We start from the raw sequence: 22,063 nt of genomic DNA, 5'->3' as shown, positions 1-22,063 counted from the left end.
CTCCCGAGGATACGTGTTTCTCGACATCTTCTGCTTCTTTTCACGCACACTTTGTGCTTTCTGTACCTGTACCACATTCGCTATACTTTAGATTATCCTTTCAGTTTTCCGCAAGATTTTCGGTCCGTAGAAACCGGATCTCAATGATACCAATTTCTCAACGATCCTTTCCATCGCTCTGCGCTAGACTCCACTTGCTCCGATCTTGCCCTGTGACATCTGTGGTCGTCTATTCTTCAAAGTATATGCACGTCACCATACGCATGCCCCGACGATTGCCTACCAACCAAAAAATATACACCAGCCGGATCCCTGTCGTCAAGGATCGGCGGGTTCCCACGTGGCGTTCACCCAGAGAACCCTTGCCCAGACGGAAATCTGTAGCGAGCACATTCGGGAATGCCATGACGACGAGACCTTGATTGCGCCTGGCTATCACAGTCCATATTCGTGTGGCTATTGATTGTGCCAAGATGCTCGATTGACTGATATAATATAGTCGGGTGCGGCGCAGAGAGGGAAATATGTCTCTCATCGTTGTCTGGCCTGCGGCATTTTCGGACCCTGGGCCCTGTGGCGCTTGATGCGGAGGAGGGATTTTGATTCATGGAGAGAAGGAATTGATGGAGCATGCACGTGTTTTTTTCTTCCCTTACTGAGACGAGACCTGCTGTGGAATCTCACTGCTGGGTTGGCAGGCCGTGCAGGGGCAGGGACTCTTACTCTTCCTCTGTCTCTCTCTTGGGGGTGATGACACAAACGGGTTCACTTATCTCTGCGGGTTCTAGACTCGTGCGACAAACATGATAGCGGTCCTTAGCATAGATATGGCAGTGATCACCTACTGAGCTCGCGACACTCTGGCGTACACACCCGGCAAACTCGCTCTTTACCCGTCTACAGCGTCGTTGGCGAGCATGGCCAGGAGTCCCGGGCTTTAATCGTCAATATCATCATCATCATCCGGTATTGCAATTGGTGCATGATGGGTTGGTCCAGATAGGGACCGCAACATAATAGCGCGCCAAGGCCCGGGGCGTGCATCGCATGACGTCCTCAGTTCTGGTGTGCCGTTGGCCCAGCGTGCCAGAGTACCATAGACCGAAAGATATCCATCCTCTGCCATCGTTAACTACAGTACTGCATAGCACCGCCCAGGTGTGATAGAAGCAAGCTGGAGGTGCGGCGAATGTTCAAGTGCGCATCGTCTGGTCTGCCCCGAACTGCCCTATACTGTGTGCTGTGCTGTACTGTACTGTACCTTGCGGCTGTTGCTCATCATCATCATATTGCTGCTGACTGACGCTGCTTGCTCCTCTCTTCCTGCTGTATGCTTGGCTGTGATAGCGGGCCCACGCCAATCCACTTGCACACGCCGATTACGCCCACCAACCGAACGATCTTCACAGCTACTTCTCTCAACACACTTCCTCTTTTCTGTGCCATCTCGCGTGCCGTCAACACCACCAAACTTGCATATTGTAAGTCGGCATTCTCCACGTGTTCTCCCATCTAGACTCTCCTGTCGTCTCTTCGCATATCGCTCTCGAGGTGGGGCCGCTGATGAGCAAGGGTTGGCAATTACGATACCGCCCACCTGCCCGGTCTCGCGTGCTTGAAGATCCTGCACGGAAACCACGGCTGACATTTCGTGGTCGCAGTTCACCTGTCGCACGACCTCGCTCGTTCAGTCCTACCTAGTAACTTCACACTCGCCGCCCCTCTCCCGACTCGGGTTGCTCTTGCGACAGAGTCTTCGCCGCCCGTCGTCACCGCGCAGCGCTTGATCCCCGTCGCCAGAGGCACACACCACTCTGGACCGCCAAAGAAAACAAAGGCCTCCACCAGTCAGACTGAGCCACACTGGCGGAGCCGGCCCAGAAAGCTTCTATGTCAAAGCAGTAAACGCCTCCTCGTCAAACACTCATAGCCTCGCCTATCTGGCCAGGCTTTACAGACCGCCTTAAAGCTTGGATTGGGGAACAAACGTACACAGACATTCGTTCGCAGACGCTATTGACTGCTTGCGCACTCGACACCTTCAAATCCCTGAGAATCCAGCTTCAGCTTATCCTTCGCGGTTATGGGTAACCAACCATCCAAAGATAGCAAAGATGGCTCATCTTCCGGTCCAAAGCTGTCGTCATACCCTTCCTTCGGCAAGTCCGAAACCAAAGAGTCGACAAGGTCCTTCCGTGACTCGATCCGCACCAAGATCCCGGGCGCAAAATCGAACGACAGTCCCCGAGCATCGTCGACTGCACTGACGGGCGGCGCATCCTCCACTAGTGTTGACAAGGTCGATTCTCAATCGGTCAAGTCTTCCACCAGTGGAAAATCGTCGCAGAGACATCGCGCCTCCACATCTATCTCTGAAGGCAATGGCTCCCGGAGGGACAGTGACGAGGGGGATGAAGAGGTGGATGTGCCGCCCTCGCCCACCATATCCGCCTCGGTGGTCGCTGGACACAGCGAGAAAGACTTGGAGGATGCGAAGCGCTCCGGTGAGGTCGACGCCGTATCGGACGCGCCACCACAAGGTCACGGACACATCTCTGGCAACACGGAACCTACCGAGTCAATTCTGCAGAAGAAGTTGCCCAACGCTCACTCTGCGTTCCCATCTCAGGGAGCTGCAGGCGCCCTGGCGATCGCTGAGCTCTCCCTGAATGAGCGCTTAAATGCGAGCACATCGAACATGGACATTGGAACCTTGAAGACAGCCGATCTCGATGATATGATCAAGCGGCTGGTCGACGCTGGCTATGCCGGCAAGGTCACGAAGACGGTCTGTTTGAAAAACGCAGAGATCACGGCCATCTGCAATGCTGCGCGAGAGGTCTTCCTCTCCCAGCCAGCTCTGTTGGAATTAGCGCCGCCAGTAAAGATTGTTGGTGATGTTCACGGCCAATACACCGATCTAATTCGCATGTTCGAAATGTGCGGGTTTCCACCAAACAGCAACTACCTCTTCCTCGGAGACTATGTCGATCGCGGTAAGCAAAGTTTGGAGACCATCCTGCTGCTTCTGTGCTACAAGCTCCGATTCCCAGAGAACTTCTTCCTCCTGCGTGGAAACCACGAATGCGCCAACGTCACCCGCGTCTATGGCTTCTACGACGAATGCAAACGCCGCTGCAACATCAAAGTCTGGAAGACCTTCGTCGACACTTTCAACACCCTCCCCATCGCCAGCATCGTCGCCGGCAAGATCTTCTGTGTACACGGCGGTCTGTCGCCCTCCTTGTCGCATATGGACGACATCCGCAACATCGCCCGACCCACCGATGTCCCGGATTACGGCCTCCTGAACGATCTCTTATGGTCGGACCCGGCTGATATGGAGGCCGATTGGGAAGCGAATGAGCGTGGTGTGAGCTATTGCTTTGGCAAAAAGGTCATTATGGAATTCTTGCAGAAGCATGACTTTGATCTTGTCTGTCGCGCGCACATGGTGGTTGAAGACGGATATGAGTTCTTCAACGAACGGATCTTGGTCACGGTGTTCTCAGCACCGAACGTGAGTGACCTCCCTTCCCTCCGGATCTATTACGATTCGAATGCTTTCGGAGATGGATCTTTTGCTGACGTAACTTTTACTTTCTTTTAACAGTACTGTGGAGAATTCGACAACTGGGGCGCAGTAATGAGCGTCTCTGGCGAACTTCTCTGCTCCTTTGAGCTGCTCAAGCCATTGGATTCTAGCGCCCTGAAGAGTCACATCAAGAAGGGCCGCAACAAGCGAGCCAACATGGTCAACTCACCGGTATGTTCTACGACATGCTTCTTTCTCACCACGTGATCTTAATGCTGACCGATGCAATTTTCAAAAAAAAATAGCCTGTTCAGAATCAAGCTCCTCAGAGTTATTAAGGATGATCGACTCTTTTTTTCTGGATCTAGGAACGAGTCACTTCTCATGAACTTTGGCTGGGTGAATTCGACGCCTGCGAGGCTTCTGATGATACTCGGAATTGAGCGGGTTGGCAAAGCATGCCGGCAAGAAAGGACTGGAACTACCGTGGGAATTCGTTTGGGACCATTTCAGCACACAGCCACGCACGTTGCACGCGGAAATGAGTCGGAGAAATCTGACATGTGGCTTGGTGTTAGGAGTCCAGCCAGCGGCGATGGAAAGGTGCGGATCGGGGGGATTTGCGAGGTTAACCTTCGCTCATGTCCTCCTGGCGAAGACGACGACGAACGACTTTTTCAAGCGCAATGGTCAGAGGGTCCAGGCACCAGATTTGACTCTTTGGATTCGCGGAGAGTTTCATGTCCACCCAGACTTTGCTGATTTATTTCAGAAATCTCGGCATTGCCTCCGCCCCCTAGCGGAACGGCGAAGGAGACGCTGCGAGGGAGAGGGCGTGAAATCGGGCATGATTGCGGGACGATCAAATGGCGCATAGCTATAAAGGAATAGGTTGCAAACAATGAGGGTGAAAGCGATCAGGTATGGAAACTCTTCCACTGACGGGCATTCCCCGGGCTACTATTATGGAGTTGGGAGATGGGTTTCGGGGTTTTTATATTTCTAAATTTGTCTCTGTTGGTATTGCTGGCGCAACGATTTCGATATTCTTCTTCGGGCGTCATTTCCGTGGAGTTCACCTGTTGCTCAGGGCGTTTGTCGTGGACATATTTCTCCGGCCGAGCTGGCTGGTGATCCAAGATCTCAATTCGTCGAGTATGCATTAGAGCGGCTCGCTCACAATGGCGTTGCAGGTGAGGCCCGCAAAGGAAATCCGAGAGAGGATGACTTCACAACAACATATCACCTGACAAGGCCGCGATCAGGACCAGATCATTTCTGCGTTCAGCGGGCCACTGCGACAACGCATCGCTGTATTCAAACTTTCTCCCCCCTCGTCTGTGCAGTCCTGTTTGTGATGCACGTCAAATCAGCATGTTCAAATTCAGGCTGACACGTGTGCCCTGTGCCACGCGCATAGCCACACACACACCATGTCCCGTCCCGTGAACACCACATGTGCGACACCAGAAACCTGTGCCAGGAGCATAGTGTTTCCATGTTCCTCATTTGATGCAGTAATTCCCGTGAATCAAGGCCTATAAGGGCGATCACAGGCGACGACGGCGACGACGACGGAAATTCCTTCCGTACAAGCGGCGCAGCAGCAAGCTGACAAGTCCGCGAGAACTTGACACGGTAAATGCCCAGTTTCTGCGCGCCTAGGATTTGCCGCATGGCCCAATGGAAAGACAACACATCTCAGGCGGACGCATGAATTACGGACAATTTGTCTGAGTTACCGCTGCAAGCTGGAAGAATGGAGACAAAAACAATCATTGATCGGCAAGAGTGATGCGCGAAGGGGGTCCTGGTTTCATCAAGCAATCAAGCAATTATTAAATGTCTGTAACGCCTCCGTGCGTCCCGAGAAAGCACCTCGTCGGGCGCCTGCTGGTGACTCCAGGGCTGAACTGCTCCGGTCAGGTCGGGTCTTCACTCCGCTCGAGTCGTCCCTGACATCGAGTATGGCGATTTGTAGTTGTCGAGCTCGCTCATCCCGGCCATGCGACCACGTCGACGACTTTACGCACTCTCATCGCATTGGTGGTACTCGTCCCGAGTCGTGGCACAGCTGACAGGACAGTAGATGATCGCTCACCATTACCGTGTTCGATCGCGTTTACCCAAACCTGTCCCGCTTCTACTACCTCTGGAGTGTGTAGGTAAGGTTCTGTGTCCGTCACACTCGTTCTCTTGAAGATGGTAAGTTTGATGGGCATGTTGTGCTTCAACAAGCGCTGCTTGCGACAGACATATGCCGTGCTTCCGGTGAGAGGCATCGCACTGTCTTCTGTTTCCCTTCGCTCAGGTATAAAGATGCCCATGCATCCTCCTGTTCGGTAGAAGGATCACAGGCAGGCTCCTCCACACGCATCGAAGCGGCATTCCTTTGAAATACACACATCATATTTCTGAACTCCGAATACTCCAATCATGTGGGCTCTACCGTCTCCCAGGAGACTGGCTGTGCTCGCCACACTCCTCGCTTCTGCTTTGCCCACTATGGCGCTGGTCGCCGAGCGTGCACCGGCTCAGCAACTTTCTGTCGGCTTCTTCGATGCATGGGGCTACAGCCGTCCCTGCGGTGCGATGACGGCCAAACAGGTAGACACCACAAAGTATACCCACGTCCTTTGGAGCTTCCTCACTATCAAAGATGACTTATCCCTTGGTCTTGGTGATGAAACACAATGGAAGGATTTTCTCGCCATGCCAAACGTGAAAAAGCTTGCATCCCTTGGTGGCGACAGCGTTGGTCACAATCTGGCGACAGCTCTCAAGAAGGACATGGATGGCTTCGTTAACAAAATCGCCGACTTTTTGGACAAGAACAAAGGCCTCGACGGTCTTGATATTGATTGGGAATTCCCGGACGCCAATGAAGCAAATACCATCTACCTTGACTTCGTTCGCAAGCTGCGCTCCAAACTTGGCCCAGGAAAGATCTTGTCCGTTGACGTTCGGGTTGATGACTCGGTTCTGACATGGCCTCTCAAGGAAATGGCAAAAGAAGTCGACTTCTTCATCGTCATGTCATATGGCTACTACTCCTACAAGTGGGGTGCTACCGCGAAATACGACTGCCCAAGGGGAGACTGTTTACGCCCCCATATGGACCTCAGAAGGGTCACTGAGACCTTCGGTTGGGTCACGAAAGATGTCCCAGCTAGCAAATTCGTCATGGGAATTGCAAACTATGGAAATGGTGTTGTGCTGGCAAATGCTGCGTGTGTCGACCCTCGCGACAAGGCCTGCACTTACATCATGAACCAAGCCCCCGCTGAGTCCCGCTGTATGAAGGGCAGTGACGCCCGAGGAACATTTATCCTCAACGAGATCAGAACCATCGTTGCGGAAAAGAAGCCCGGCACTCAGACTTTGTACGACAAGGACAGCGACTCTAGCATTCTGATCTACAACAACCCCAATGCCATATGGATTGGCTATCTGGACGACAACACCATAGCAAGTCGAAAGCAGCGATATGCGAGCTGGGGTGCAGCGGGCAGCGCTGAGTGGACCCTTACCATGAGGTGATTGGCTGTTTGATGGCGGTGGCACGCAATGTTCGTCGGAGTCTTGCATTTTACCGTCATCACAGATAGGTTTACTTTGGGATAGAGTGATTGTCTCGAAGTTTGTGTGAGTTCAGCAAGGAGGTTTGTCGCGCGCGAGGCTGGACCTTGCTTTGGCACGACTTTGGAATTTTGTCATGGGCTTAGCTACTATCTAATCTTCAGTCTGAAATCGCATTTATCGCACTAAAAGAGCCGCCATTCTCGATCATCTGCAGTAGCCCTGCGTTTAGTCCTCCTAGCTTCAACAGACTCATGAAGCGCCAGTGTTTCTCTGCATGTCGCAAGCTAACTCAACATCGAGGCCTGAAAGTTGCTTGAGCGGGAGCTGATCATTCGAATGACTGTAAATTCTGAATGATGCTCAGGTAGCAACGTCCTCTGAGACATGTTCAGTAACTTCGCCTTGGAGTCGATGGTGCCCAGGTGAGATTGAAGTTTGTGTCAGGTCAAAGATCGCCAAGAAGGCTGACAACGCAGGCACGGGCCGCGCCTGCACTCTATCTATTCCTGGCGCATCTGGACTTGACTTCCCCAACTCACTGTCCGCCCACCTTCATCGGCTGCACACCTCCATGCATATTCGTTCATATTGCTGTATACATTTCATGCCAGCGCACACAGCGCATCCTTTCACTAGTCGTCGCAAATGCGCTGCGCGATCTTACAACGTTAAATTCGTGTGCGCCTCGAGCTTCTACGGCAACAGAAGCCACCGACATTCTTAATGCGCAGCCTTTCAACGCATAGGTCGAGACTGCCTCACGGCACTGCCTCAGAGCAGCACCAACGTCCTTCGGATCGGTCTCAATAGCATGAGTCTTCCGGTCGGTGCGAGTTTGCCGTAACGCCTCAAGTCAGCTTTTCCCTCTTGCGACATCCTCAGCTCGTTCAATCATGCCCGCCACTGTTCAGACCTCATCTTTGGCTGCTCTGCCAGAGGAGATCCTAGGACAAATCACCGAATATCTTGACAGCGATAGCTGTTTCGCCCTTCGCCTATGTTGCAGAGAGATTGAATCCAGGATTTTCTCTGAGTTCGCTCTCGAATACTTTAGTAGAAAATGCTTCATGTTCACTACGGAAAGCCTTCAGACCTTTGTCAAGATCACGGAGAGCAGATTCGCTAATTACCTGAAGGACGTGTATCTGTTGACAGTTGGCTTCTCGTGGACACTCACCACTACCAAGCGCGATCGAACATTTGATCCCTATCGTGAGTTGCGCCGTAGCATTCCTGGATTGATGAGCTTGCTGACCATCTTGCCCCCAAAGGACTCTCCTGCGATTACACTTCCGATGCTCACACCGAGTTCTGGCAAGATCAGACGAACTTGCATAGACTTGGCAAGAAACCTGGCGGCGATGAATACCTGCTCCGGCGAGCATTCCAGCGTATAAAAGCGCTGTCCTTCCTGGGATTCGTTGACGATGCTCACGCTCTGGCATCCGACATTATCTGTCACGGTCTCAACAAGTGGTCTCGTAAGCTTCGTCATAGTTATACGAGTTGGCCCACGCACCATGTGTACAATTCTTCTACCGACCGGATCGGATGTGCATGGCTTACTCATGTATGGAGGACCACGCTGACAGCCGTTGCGAAGAGTGGCATCACCATCGAGCATCTTGAGACCGTATTTTCATACTGCAAATACGCTTTACTTCCTTCGACAGATCTCAGGTTCCACCCTCAGATTGTTTCCAAGCTGAAGAAATCTTTCGACAAAGTAGAGAGCCTGTCTCTCGAATTTCGTACAAGGCGCAATGGATCGGAAAGACCAATTGATCCGCAAAGGGAGGAGCCTCCAGAGAGTGTTGAATGCGCCCGTACGTTCGCTACAATATTCGAAAAAGTCAAAGTGCTCCATTTACTGGGCGATGCGGGACCCCTGTCAGGCACTACCTGTGCAGCCATCGTGCAGCGGCTTGAGCTGAGAAAAATGACACAGCTCCACCTGGTCAGTATCAACATCAACTATCGCGACCTCGCGGCTATCCTCTGCAACCTGAACTCTGCACATACCATCGAGATGCAGAATGTCAATCTTGAGAGCGGATCATGGTCGTCGATTTTGAAAGTTCTATCGAAACTGCCACGGCTGAATCATTTGCATCTCCTGCTCTTGACACAAGAAGGGAAGATGACATACTTCCTCCCCATGGAAAAGCCGGCGCGTTTTCAAAGACGTCGTCCCAGACCTACACACTCTGCTCTGCTCGGTGTTGGGTCCTATGACCTTGGGAATCTTGAAAATGAGTGGCCGATCACTGACCACAAGGTGGAAGAGGCGGATTCGGCCGACCCTACTTTCAAAACTCTCGGCGTTGAAGATACAGGTCCATTGCCATGGCCACTACCCGGGACATCGACCTCATTACCCGAAGGACCACTCGTCTGGGCTCCCCCATCCATCAAATGTTCTACTAAACAGCCTAATTTCAGGCCGCCGCGCCACAGCATCCGGACGCCTTCCGGCCGAGGCAGCTACGTATGTCTGACAGGCTGGGAAATCGCCGCCTGTCTGCCTTTGATGATCAAAAAATGTTACGTGGCCGTCAGGGTGACCCACGGAGGCATGCAGATGCCATTCCACGGCACGAACAATCCTGTGTGGGCTGGGGACAGCGTTCCCTATCTCCCTACAGCTGACGCTGGTATGGTGCCACCCTTCGATGCACCTGATATGTTGAACGAATTCGATTTCGATACTTTTCTCAACGCCCCGGTCAACGATCTCTCCAATACATGGCCACCGCCTTCACCTTCTGATGCCGGTTCAGTTCCGCCAGATCCGTGGATGCCTCCAATCATGCCGACCACTGGCAATACGGCCATAGCTGCCGTGAATGATATATTTGCTGCTAATTCATCACTGCCATCCCAAGCGGTCACCATACCTCCACCCAATTGGATTGTCTCAAATGGGATATTTGCGGATACCGGTGGAGCTCCAGCAATGCCTCCACAATCAGAAACTGTCCCGCCACCTGGCTGGCAGCCTCCGATAGCTTCTGGGGCTCTTGGCGGTACCACGTCGCTCCCCCTGCCGCCACCTTTGTTTGGACCTGGAACGACACCAACTCATGGAGGTGCGCATTCTCACTTCCCGCCAAGCTCATCGTTGGGAGGACCTTCGCCATTTAGTGCCGGTCCATCGTCATTGATGGCCCCTACCGATAAATCATTGCAGCATCTTGATCTCGCCGTCGCCCCGACCCCGTTACATAGCCTTCAATGGCCGCCCCCGCCGCCGACAGTCTACAACAATGTGCGACCTTCCCCTACTGGTGCTTCGAAATCGAGCACAATTTTCCCCGGGGGTCTCATCCGCTTCCACACTTTCGTAGATGACACGCCAAAAGGGCGGCTGTGGATTTGCACCAAAAGCAAAGCAAATGGGTGGAGACTTCAGCTACGCTTGGACCGAGTCAAGCGCGGTCTCCGCCTCTCACCGGGAACCAAGCGCAATCATACTAGAGGTACCGAAGACGACGAGACAGCAGCTCAAAGGGTGCACCCGCCGTTGGTCTTGCCATGGACAGCGTTTGATGGTGCTCTTGGAGTTCTACCTGCAATAAATAAAGGCTTCTGGGCGACACTCTTCAAATGGCCAGGAAGCCCACCTCCTGCCGATCCTCCGCCCCCACTCACGGCGAGGGAGCGGTCCAAATTGAAACGCCTGAACAGATATGAACCCGGCAGATGGCATAGATGCCAGCTCAGAAATATCGCACTGAGACGGCACAAATTCCTGATATCAAGACCGTCTCAAGTCTCAACCGTGCATTCCACGACCCCGCTACCCACATTCGGCCCCACACAGGACAAAATCGACAAATTTCTCGACATCATTAATTCCAAAGTTCATCAGAGTCGTGGAGTGACTCGTGCGCGCCTGCTGGAGGAGTTCGAATTCGAGCTCAAGCTGCGCGATAACAGAGACTGGGCACTTCGTCAAAAGGCTGCGGACAAGATCTATACCAGGCTGGAAAGGGAATTTATGGATTGCGGAGGTCTGCTCGGAGCTAGTGATTTCTTGAGCGGCGAAGACGAAAGTGATAGCGCAGATGTGCTTCAAATTGAAGAGCCCCAGGGGGGCAAGGCGAGCACGGGGGAAAGCCCCAGCATGGAAACGAAGGTTGAGAGTCGAGCGGACGTGGCAGTAATCGCAAGCTCAAGCTGAGCAAGACTATATGCTCTGATGAGTCAGGCATTGAATCTTTCATTCAGGAGTCGTGGGCACGAGATCATTCACGAATTTGAAGTTCATGACAATGTGTGGTCAGTTGCTTAGGACTGTTTCGATCGGTCGCTTTATTATTTTTGCTAACGACGTGTATTATTCTTCATGAGATTGTATGAAAAAGCAAGCAAGCATACGTTTGATCGTCCCCAGAACGCACAAATTATTGATGATATTTGGTACGGTGATGATGCTGCATTGCTGGTGCGTGGATAGACGTGAAGAGGTGCTGTCGAAAGCGTGTATGAAGAGCCGAGGGTTGCAGCTTGAGCAAGCTTCCTCAGCCAGCTCTAGAAGCTTGGATTCCCTATTGACTGTACGTCATACTCGGAAGCAGCGACAACAAATCATATTGATCAACACTGACCTCCAATAAAGATTAGACTGCGATCTCACATCTATCATCGCATATTCATTTCAAGATGGATACCGCCACGAATTTCACTGAAGGCACGCTCAAGACCCCCGATGGCATCGAGCTCTACACCAAAACCTGGAACACCAGCGTCCCAGCCAAAGCCCGCCTAGTCTTCATCCACGGCTTCTCCGACCACTGCAATTTCTACGGCGACCTCTTCCGCTCGCTCTCCGAGCAAGGCATCATCGTGCACTCCTTCGACCAGCGGGGCTGGGGCCGCAGCGTCCACCAGACCTCGCAACGCGGCCAGACCGGCCCGACCACCCAAGTGCTCGCCGACATCACCCACTTCATCCGGAACCTGCCCGCCTCGTCACTCCCGCTGTTCCTGATGGGCCACAGCATGGGTGGCGCGGAAACGCTCGTGTACGCCGCGCAGGGCCCCTCCGAGATCACCAAGACCATCCGGGGCTACCTCGTCGAGAGCCCGTTCATCGCGCTGCACCCGGATGCCCGGCCCTGGCGGCTTACGGTCACCCTCGGCCGCTTCGCGTCGAAACTCTTGCCGAACATGCCCATGTTGAACAAACTCGACGCGAGCAAAGTCTGCCGGGACCCGGAGGTGGTGCGCGTGTGGCAGGACGACGCCCTCTGCCACGACACCGGGACATTGGCCGGGTTGGCGGGCATGTTGGACCGCGCGGGGGATCTCGAGGATGGGAAGGTGGTGGTCGGGGAGGGTTTGGGCGAGGGCGGACGGACGAGGTTGTGGGTGGGCCACGGCACGGCGGATGCGATTTGTGGGTTCGAGGCGTGTGAGAAGTTCTACAAGGCGTTGAAGGTGGAAGATAAGGAATTCAGGAAGTATGAGGGTTGGTATCATAAGCTTCACTCGGAGCCCGGTGAGGATAAGGTTACCTTTGCGAGGGATGTGGCGAGGTGGATTTTGGATCGGAGCGGTGAGTTGACGATTGGAAAGCCGAAGTTGTAGTTTTGTATCTGTGATGATGTCGACAATAATGAAATGCCATGTATTCCTGTGCAGAACTAACTATGCGCGTGAACTTGTGCGCTCGCTTCTGTTGTAGATGTCTCGTCACTTGTGAGATGCTGATGCCAATGCTAATGCCAATGCCTCAACCCGAGAACACATATTCACTCGCACATTTGAGGCTCCTCGGATACTAGCAGTAGGAGAGCCGCGACACCTTGGCTTCAGTCCCGACAAAGAAAACATGTGCCAGTGCGAACTCGTCAGGTGTTCGTCGTCGACCTCGTCTCTCGTCAAAAGCAGGAAATGGTAACCCTAAAGACATCACCAGCCTGCTGACTAAGAATTCTCACCCTCCACGCTTTTGACATAGGCACCTACCTAGGTAGTATTCTACAATTGCCTCCGCGAGGTTGAAACTCGGTACTCCTGGCCTTTTCTTGTCAAAGAACTTCTTGCTTGTAGTGAATTTAGAATCACATTGGACCAGATTAAGAACCATGGTCTGTAAGGGGAAACACATTGAGCTACTGCATATACTGTATGCATCAGACACATATATTATCCACCTGCATAAGTTCCTGCATAATGGACTAGTGCTAAGCGGTTGATGATTGGGGAAAAATCAGGGGAAGCCAGCCGAGGCCTGCGCAAGACACTACCGCAACAAGCCAAGTGTAAAGATTCACGCTTGCATTGCAACGATTATCACTACAGTATCACTATGAATGCTCGTAGCCAACGACGCTCCTTGGGCTACCGCAATTATACACTCATTGCCTTCATTCTCGCATACATATCTCGCGATAACACTGCTGTCTGCGTCTGTTCTTGTTCGGTACCGCAGCTACAGTTCGGAAATTTGAATATTGACAGGCGGACTGGCCCGCGCTGCGAACAAAGACGCGAAATAACCAGACGAGGTTCCGCATTGCCATTGAGTCCGCGATGTCTCTCTGCGTCGCTGCTCGCGATTGCTTGCAGGTCTAACTAAGATCTCGTATGTTCGTCGATAGCCAAACCGTCGTTGCTTGTTCTGCGCTGTTGTAGTTCATTCGACGATCATCCTCATTTATACCATTAGTCCGTATGGTTCATCTGGCTGTATCTCGTGGTTTGGTCGCGTCCAACGTTTGCCGAACGATCCCCCATCGTCTGCCCGATTCGGGACTAGTGCAGTAAATCTGGGCGTTCTCCTCATTAACAACGGACTAAGAAATTCAGGGCGTCGTGTCTATCTCTGGGGGCGGCGGGATCGCCTCAACTCCTTGTTGGTCCCCAAGGTTTCTTTATCGCCCTGAGGACAACAATTCACGCAAGCCTTTCTTTTCCCCATCATTGATTATTTGCACGTCGCCTATCCGACACACCGACTCACTGCCTCTGCAGACGACGACATTCGTTTGCAGTTGCTCGCACCCTTCGCCGACCTCTTTGCTCGCCAGCGTTCTGCTTTTGTCGGAAGGAGGCTATTGATTGGAGTAGGCGCAAACTCCATCATCCTTATTCGATAATCCATCATCACCATGAGCTCCTCATTCATCCCTCGCCGGCTCACTCAGCCCAAGACGCTTCTCGTCCTTGTCATCGCCGTCATCGTCATCGGCTTCATCTCATTAAAAGGCGAACCAGACACCAGCAATGTCGTTGTCCACCCTGGCGTCAGCGCCTCAGGCGAAAAACGTCGCTCAGATCCTAACACCGCCGCGACGAAGAGCGGACCGACGCCAACAGAGGATGGAAACATCGACTACTGCGAGATTCTACGGGAGCCGGTCCTTCTGAACCAGCGAAGCCACTGGGACAACTTCGCCGAGAACCCCAAGGGACGTCTCGAAACTCCCGACCGAAGCGAGGGCGATATCGGAAACTGGTACGGTACACTCGCCTACTTCTCCTCGATTGACCAGCCCGACCTCGAGAGCCCCAACCGATTCTTCACCTCCTGCGAGCTGGCCTGCGCTCGCAACGAGAACTGCATTTCCTTTTTGTACGAACGCTACATCACCGAGATCGACAACCACAAGTACATCGACAAGCACAAGGACCGCTGCTACTTGAACAGCCGCTTCCAATACGGTATCGAGCGTCTGCCGCAGGTTGACAAGAAGGAGAAGCCGGGCCCAGGTGAGAAATGGAATGGTCGCTCATGGACTGCTGGATGGCACCGTGAGCGATCCGAGAAGTGGCTCATCGAGACGCAAGGTTGCACTCGTCCCGTTCGCAAGCCAAGCCGCAAGGAGCGTGAGGCCGCTGAGGCTCGCGCTGCAGAGGAAGCTCGCCAGCGTGAGGAAGAGGAGGCCGCCGCTGCTGCTCGCGCTAAGCAGATGGAGGAGCACAACAAGGCTGCCGGCGCTCCTCCGCCGGCCGAGGAGGAGAAGAAGGAAGAATGAGGTGAATAATGACATTGTGAGGTCCTCTGCGATGCGCCCACGATTCGAAAATCGGTGCGTAGATCAGCACCTCGAGTCGGTACCACCGAGGCTTCCGACACACAAACACGAGCTCTACAACCACGGCATTGCAGGCATCCTAGAGCTGCATCCCCTCCGGTCGTCACCGCCATGGCCATCATTCATACAGCGAAATAAAAGCTTTGGCAGCAGACGAAAGTGATTGTGAACGGCGGCATAGACATCCAAGGCGTTGAAATGGCGTGAATCTCGACAGACTTTTGCACGCTGGATCGAAATCTTTCTCGATCTAGACTACGAGCGGCGAGGCCAAGATTGGGGGAGGTACAATCCCATGTATTTATTCTTTCTTCTTGATTACTTTCTACTTCTTTTTTTTGGTACGGGCGAATCAAATTTACAAACTCCTTGACATTTTCTTTTACACTCGCGTATTCGCTACACCATTCTCTAGTTGCGCTCAATGAGCCACAAGATATGACGAGTGCTCACTATAGTAGTTCTTGATCTTCCCTGCCTGTTCGATCATGAACTTCTCAGGAACTCCTTTTTCCATTGCTACTCATGGCATGTAAACCACATGGAGTCTGCGCGATGTCATGAATTCCACCTGCTCAACACTAAGCATGTTGCGACGCATTCGTGAGAATTTTGGCCATTGGAGGCGAAATCCTGTCAATGCCACGCACCAGTGCAGAGTTTTGCACTACATACTTTCTATGACTGGACGACGACCAATGTGTTCTTACAGTCAAAGATAAGATACAAATAATAACCCACACCCAATTCGAAGCCGCGACAAGAGAAACGCGAAAATAGCCCCCGGCGTGCGCATGCGGCTTGAACCACATGGGGAACACTCCCGCATAATAACGCGAGTCATGAAAATGCATGTTCATACTGACGGAAGACGGAATTTATTCACGAAGCATCACCTTTTTGGAACACTGCGACAGTGGACCTTCCGTTTGCGCTGAAGAGATGTATCGGTCGTCTCATCATTGACGTTGATAGAACCTGAGGTGTACTCCTCGTCAATATCTAGCCGATCCGTATGCAATGGCCTTCACAGATGGCATGATCATGCAACTCTATATCCTTGGCCCTGCGTTTGGCCTGCCCTCCATCGACGCTGAATGCAATGCCGCAGTCGCTCTCCTTCAACTTCGCGTACCCGAAAGCTACACGATCATTCCTACCCATCACAATGCTACTCGACTGCCATACTTGGTCGACGGCGCCTCAAGAATATGGGGTTTCAACAACATAGCTCGACACCTCATTGACAAGCGAATCAGTCCAGAGCGCAGCACCCTCTCGGCCATCCAGCAGGCCGATACGATCGCAGCGACTGCTTTCCTTGAAACCAATGCCAACCTCCTTCTTGATGTTTCATTCTACGTCTCCTTTGAGAACTACCGCAATGCCACTCGACCGGCCTTTACAAGATTACTGCCCTGGCATACGAACTACATTCTCCCACCACAGCGGAGAGCAGCGGCCCGCGCACGAACTGCTCATCTCGGAATCGCGACCACTATCGATGTCGACGATGTCCATGGGGATTTGAGTGATCGCCCTGCAGGCACGGAGACTGGCGGTACTTCATCTGGGAAAGAGACGGCATTTGCGGAAGCTACCCGACAAAGGGCAAGTCTACTACTTCCAAAGAAGGACACTTTGAAGGGACTGCTTAAGAAGCCCGAGCACGCCGCGGTCTTCAAATTGAACGCACTGGCGGACGATGTCCTAGCACCGTTGCAGGATCTTCTAGGCGGGGAAGGGAAAGACAGAGAAGAGTGCTTTCTGCTGGACGCGAGCGAACCGCACGCGCTGGACTGTCTCGCGCTCGGATATCTCTCACTCATGCTCTACCCAACCCTTCCGCATTCCTGGCTAGCAGACCGTCTCCGCGCCAGATATCCCCGACTAGTCGCCTACACGGAGCGACTGCGACAGCGCCTACACCTCCACGCCCCCGCCGAAGAAATCACCGCCCTCCACCAATCCGGCCCATCCACGATACCCACAACCTCCTCCTCCGGCCTCCCCTTCCGCGCCCCAGAATCTCCCACCAGCATAGCCCAGCGTCTGCAAGAAATCTCCTCCGCAATCCTCGACAGCCTGCCGACGCCTCTGCATCAGTTCTTCCCCGGGTCATCCACCTCAACGCTACATCTCCAACACGCTCCCGCTCCTCCTCGCAGTACCTTGCTAGGTTCCTTCCTACGCCCTACGATCCTTTTGACTGTTATCACGGCGGCGAGCTTGGCGGTGACGTTGTGCTTTCGACGCGGGGTACTTGTCTGGCCGAGCGGAGCGCCCGCACAGATTTTCTTGTCCAGGAGGGCGGTGCGCTTGCCGGAGTTTTTGGATTTGGGGTTTCTGGGGGCGCAGATCGGTGGTGGTGCGATCGGTGGGTTTGGACGATGATCATGAGGGAAAAGCCGATGTTTCGGGATTGAAATACGATCTGGATCACTCACCTCGTTATTGGCCTGTTTGGCGCGAGAAACCACGGGAGCAGCAGTGGAGATGGTTCTTTTGTGTCTCTACAGACATACTTCTTCTGATGATACGCCCAGGCATAGCGCGGTTTTTCTTTTCGCGAAACCGTACCTGCGCCAGTCGAGAGCTCCACCATCGTCACACAAAACGACAGCTCACTGCCACCATGCCGCCCTCTTCTACTGTTCTGATCTGGGAGGCACGCCGACAATAAAGCCTACACTACCATCCCGAGAAAGATTGGCAGTAGATGGAGAAGTGGGAAATGTCATGGCATACGGGCGGCGGTTCAAGTTCTGGGGATCGTTCCCCCAAACGAATCCCGCTCGATGATGACGTCCGACTTGCTCGCATTCGACTGACGTTGACGACGGCGTTTTCATGTGGTGTGGGATGGCAAAGCCGTGTATATTTACTGTATACTGTTCTATATGATATGCATGTACTACTGTTCTGTTGGACGCAGCTGCCGAGGATCTACAGCATCACGGCTGCATTCGTCCCCGGGCCGGTCAGTTGTGATGGGAAGAAGCGGCGGTGGATATCTGCCGTCACTTGCCGACGAGAGTGAGACAAACGAAATAAGTCCTGTTATCAATTGAAATGCCGTCACTGTGAATAACATCGGAATCCCTTCGTGCAGTCTTCAAAGTGTAATCGATACATCACTCCTGACAGGCGGTGGAGAGAGAGAGAGAGAGTAAATACAATCCAAAGCCTCCTGCATACTGCCCGTGTCCCTTTTCCCATTCGGTCCGAATGCGAATCCATGCATCACGAGGAGATCTAATACTCCCAGATCCCTTTCTTGCCTGAGGTCTAGGAAAGGATAACAACGGCCATGTGCAGGGCGAATTTTAGCCCTGACTGCCGCCGACCGCCGCCTCAAAGCACTTGGGGCCCGCCAGAATTGCGCCGAAAACGCCTCCGAGCGAATTCGCCGATCTTTCGAGCACACTCGATTCACATACTAGTGGGTGGTTATCACTTATTGCTAGGTAGGTAGTGGGTGAATCCTTCCACTTGGTGACTGACTTCCTCCACCACTGACGTAGCACCCGCATGGAAAAATGAAGCAGACGGAGGACCAGCTCTCTTTGGTGCTTCGGCGAAGCCTTTCCCATGAATTGTCTTTACTTACCTAGGTACAGTAGCAGTAATGACAAGCCGTCCTTGTGAATCAATCATTTCCAGCCCGAAATCCAATGGTGGAAAGAAATGCCCGCCGATCTCGAAAGATGCCCAGGTGGGAGGAGAGGCTTTTCCCACCTTGTTTACCCCATATTCGCTGGCATCCTCCTCTCTCCGCTCTTGGTCGTCCTTCGATTGCCGATGATTGACGGTTCAAACCTTCCTATACAATAAACAGTAGGGACTCTCCACATTGGCATTCGTTCATTATAGCACTATCCGTGTGACTGCGGTAGTGCGCTGCCATCTGGAGCCTAGCACGGGCAGTGGGCAGGCAATATCGTCCTATGGCCATCTCGCACTTCCACTGTAGTACTTCACGGAGAGAAACGATGTGGGAATCACGCACGCACGCACGCATACAATAACACCCGCTCGACCGGCCCGGTTGGCGATCCGAGCTCGCTTACACTGCTGAAATGACGATCTCACAATGCATGGTGAAAACCATCCGCCGCCAACACCACCGCAACCGCCGCCGCCAACACCACCCATCGGGCCCCGGCAATGCGCTTCTGCCGGAGTACATGGAGTGCTGCTGTAGCTTCATGCAGAGATGCAGCATAACAGCGGATGATCGTGGAAGCATCGCCCGTTCGTCATGTCGTATGTCGGCTTGGTGGAGACGCGATTGGGTATACTTTCAATGTCGATCGATTTTGTCCTTCATCTATTAAATCGTGAGCTTCCATGCATATATAGCTTCCTTCTGGCGCCCCCTCCACTGTGTGTGTATATACATTCGAAGGCCATTGTGGTTTTCCTCGCTAGAACCTCATCTTCCCTTGCCTGTCTCCTCTGTGTACGCTTGTCCGAGTCTTGATACACGACGCGAGAGTCCACGATGGCGTTCATGAAGGATCGGTATTTTGGGGCCCGGGGTGGCTGGTTGACCTTTTGGTTGACCGTCGCCTGTGGTACTGATATGAGTGAGTTCCCATTTCGATAGGAGGCCATACAAAGGATGTCGACTGACATTCAATCTTTCCCCCAACAGCTCTATTCGGCTACGATCAAGGTAAGCGTCCAAGTTCGGAATGGACAATTCCACGCGAACAAGAGAAGTCGAGCAGAAATCTAAAAACATATCTCCACCAAAAGGTGTCTTCGGCGGCGTCATTGTCACCGACGATTTCCTCCAAACCCTCGGGATCGTGGGAAACACTTCCCTCCAGGGGACCATCACCGCCATTTACGACATCGGCTGTTTCTTCGGCGCCATCATGGCGTTTGTCATCGGCGATATGATCGGTCGAAAGAAGACCATCCTGCTCGGCACCACGATCATGTCGGTTGGCGCGCTGCTGCAGATTACGGCATATGGTGTCCCGCAGATGATCGTGGGCAGAATCATTGCTGGAATTGGAAATGGTTGCAACACTGCTACCGTATGTCTGAGCCTTTGGTAGAGGAGAGGGAGTGGGAGTGAGAAAAGGGTCAAAGCTGACGACATATTTCCTTATCTACAGGCACCGCCGTGGCAAGCCGAGACCTCCAAAGCCGCGTGGCGTGGAAAGCTCATCGTCATCGAATTGATCCTCAACATTGCCGGATTCAGCTTATCCAATTGGGTCACCTATGGATTCTCCTTTCTTCCAGGCGGCGTAAGTCTAGACACACCATCGACCTGATCAAACTTCCACCTTGCAGCCCACAGAACTAACCAATCCCTCCTCACAGATCGCCTGGCGCATCCCCCTGGCGCTGCAATTCATCTTCATCATCATCCTCTTCGCCACCGTCCCCTGGCTCCCAGAATCCCCGCGCTGGCTGGTCGCACAGAACCGCATCGACGAAGCCGAACTCATCCTCGCCGACATCGAGGGCACCACCATCGATAACCCCTACGTCCAGACCGAACTCAAGGAGATCCGCTTCACCACCGCCTACGAGCGGGAACACCAAGTGCGAATCCGCGACCTGCTCCGAGGAAAGAAGAGCGCGACCGCGAGCGCGGGCTCGGGGACGTTGAGACGGTTGTTTTTGGGGATGGGCGCGCAGTTCATGCAGCAATTCTCCGGTAAAGCAAAAATCCTCCCCGCAAAGAAGAAATCATCACCAGCTTTCTTTCTCCACCCAAGGATGATGAAACTCGCACAAAAGAAAAGAAACTGACCCCCGATTGTTCTCGCTCTCCAGGAATTAACGTCACATCCTACTACCTCCCCACCGTCCTCATCTCCTCCGTCGGCTTCGACAACAAGATGGCCCGCCTCCTCGCCGCCTGCAACAGCGTATCGTACCTGCTCTTCTCGCTCATCGGGATCCCCAACGTCGAGCGCTGGGGTCGCAGGAAGATGCTCATGTACGCCGCGCTCGGCCAGGGGTGCTGTTATCTGATGATCACGGTCCTGTTGCGGTATAACGAAATGCCTGGGTATCCGCATACCAAGGAGGTCGCCAGTGCGAGCGTCGCGTTTTTCTTCTTGTATTACGTCTTCTTTGGGATCGGCTTCCAGGGTGAGTTTCTCTCTCTTTTTTTCCTTTTTCTTTTCCCTGGGGCTCACCTATTACTCGGATCAAGAATGCTTTTACTGATCTTTTGTGCGATGAATAGGAGTTCCTTGGCTCTATCCCGCTGAAATCAACGGCCTCGCCATGCGCAACAAAGGTGCCGCTTTAGATATGTCTCTCCCCCCTCCCCATCCCTCCTTGCATCCTCCCAATAATTCCCACCAAGAAAAAACCTCCCAGCTAACATTTCTCTCCTCTCTCCACGCACCGCAACGAACTGGCTCTGCAACTTCATCGTCGTCGAAATCACACCCACCGGAATCGAAACATTGGGCTGGCGCTTCTACATCATCTGGACCGTCTTCAACCTCTCTTTCGTGCCCTTGGTGTACTTCTTCTACCCGGAGACCGCCGCCCGCACGCTCGAGGATATCGATCAGTATTTCAGGGATCACTCGAACATTCTCGTCCATCGCGACCCGGAAGCCACGAGTGCGAAGCGACCTGCGTTGTATATCGAGAAGGAGGAAGGCGAGGTTCGGAGGAGAAGTGTTGGGGGTAGTGTCAGTGGCACGGCGGCGGCGAGGAGGGATGGGCCTGGTGGTGGTGATGGGGAGAAGAAGGCGGCTGGTGGAGATGATGGCGGTGTGGGAAGGGAGTTCAAGGAGGTTGTTTGAGATCCATCCTCCTTTTTCTTTACTGACGATAGGAACGATTAAAGAGGGACATGTCACAAATGAGTATTTATTCTCTTCTAAGGGGTTGCGAATCTCCGAAACGTGTCTGT

At 53.1% G+C, this 22,063-nt stretch overlaps 7 protein-coding genes across 7 annotated transcripts; all 7 read left to right on the top strand.

Moving 5' to 3' along the window:
• Positions 1-2,083: 2,083 nt before the first annotated feature.
• K489DRAFT_311610 (MgPPZ1,protein phosphatase 2A-like protein) lies at positions 2,084-3,802 on the top strand (the record flags this gene model as incomplete). Its single annotated transcript, XM_033600796.1, has 2 exons — positions 2,084-3,520; positions 3,614-3,802. The coding sequence occupies 2 exons, from the start codon at positions 2,084-2,086 to the stop codon at positions 3,800-3,802; spliced, it is 1,626 nt and encodes a 541-aa protein (XP_033464939.1).
• Positions 3,803-6,040: 2,238 nt separating this feature from the next.
• On the top strand, positions 6,041-7,075 carry K489DRAFT_406532 (glycoside hydrolase family 18 protein; the record flags this gene model as incomplete). The annotated part of the gene is made up of 1 exon (XM_033607266.1): positions 6,041-7,075. One exon carries the CDS (start codon positions 6,041-6,043, stop codon positions 7,073-7,075), a length of 1,035 nt encoding a protein of 344 aa, XP_033464938.1.
• A 935-nt stretch (positions 7,076-8,010) lies between these two features.
• K489DRAFT_406531 (uncharacterized protein) lies at positions 8,011-11,300 on the top strand (the record flags this gene model as incomplete). The annotated part of the gene is made up of 2 exons (XM_033607265.1): positions 8,011-8,329; positions 8,389-11,300. The coding sequence occupies 2 exons, from the start codon at positions 8,011-8,013 to the stop codon at positions 11,298-11,300; spliced, it is 3,231 nt and encodes a 1,076-aa protein (XP_033464937.1).
• A 379-nt stretch (positions 11,301-11,679) lies between these two features.
• On the top strand, positions 11,680-12,768 carry K489DRAFT_376057 (alpha/beta-hydrolase). Its single transcript, XM_033603827.1, has one exon. The coding sequence runs from the start codon at positions 11,783-11,785 to the stop codon at positions 12,707-12,709; it is 927 nt and encodes a 308-aa protein (XP_033464936.1). The 5' UTR covers positions 11,680-11,782; the 3' UTR covers positions 12,710-12,768.
• Positions 12,769-13,959: 1,191 nt separating this feature from the next.
• K489DRAFT_376056 (uncharacterized protein) lies at positions 13,960-15,568 on the top strand. Its single transcript, XM_033603826.1, has one exon. It carries the CDS (start codon positions 14,236-14,238, stop codon positions 15,100-15,102), a length of 867 nt encoding a protein of 288 aa, XP_033464935.1. The 5' UTR covers positions 13,960-14,235; the 3' UTR covers positions 15,103-15,568.
• Positions 15,569-16,182: 614 nt separating this feature from the next.
• On the top strand, positions 16,183-17,556 carry K489DRAFT_406528 (uncharacterized protein; the record flags this gene model as incomplete). The annotated part of the gene is made up of 1 exon (XM_033607264.1): positions 16,183-17,556. The coding sequence occupies one exon, from the start codon at positions 16,183-16,185 to the stop codon at positions 17,554-17,556; it is 1,374 nt and encodes a 457-aa protein (XP_033464934.1).
• A 1,689-nt stretch (positions 17,557-19,245) lies between these two features.
• Positions 19,246-21,953, top strand: K489DRAFT_349660 (general substrate transporter; the record flags this gene model as incomplete). Its single annotated transcript, XM_033602408.1, has 8 exons — positions 19,246-19,751; positions 19,820-19,840; positions 19,924-20,210; positions 20,292-20,426; positions 20,503-20,842; positions 20,962-21,282; positions 21,380-21,449; positions 21,503-21,953. Exons 1-8 carry the CDS (start codon positions 19,667-19,669, stop codon positions 21,951-21,953), a joined length of 1,710 nt encoding a protein of 569 aa, XP_033464933.1. The 5' UTR covers positions 19,246-19,666.
• Between the last annotated feature and the right edge of the window lie 110 nt (positions 21,954-22,063).

This window comes from Dissoconium aciculare (genome assembly GCF_010015565.1).
Source record: "Dissoconium aciculare CBS 342.82 unplaced genomic scaffold K489scaffold_1, whole genome shotgun sequence".
In the NCBI taxonomy this organism is placed as follows: Eukaryota; Fungi; Ascomycota; class Dothideomycetes; order Mycosphaerellales; family Dissoconiaceae; genus Dissoconium; species Dissoconium aciculare.
This window is presented reverse-complemented; position numbering and strand designations above follow the sequence as displayed.

Excerpts from the sequence above, each read along its gene's own strand:
- K489DRAFT_376057 (XM_033603827.1), top strand. The coding sequence starts at position 11,783 with ATGGATACCGCCACGAATTTCACTGAAGGCACGCTCAAGACCCCCGAT.
- K489DRAFT_376056 (XM_033603826.1), top strand. The coding sequence starts at position 14,236 with ATGAGCTCCTCATTCATCCCTCGCCGGCTCACTCAGCCCAAGACGCTT.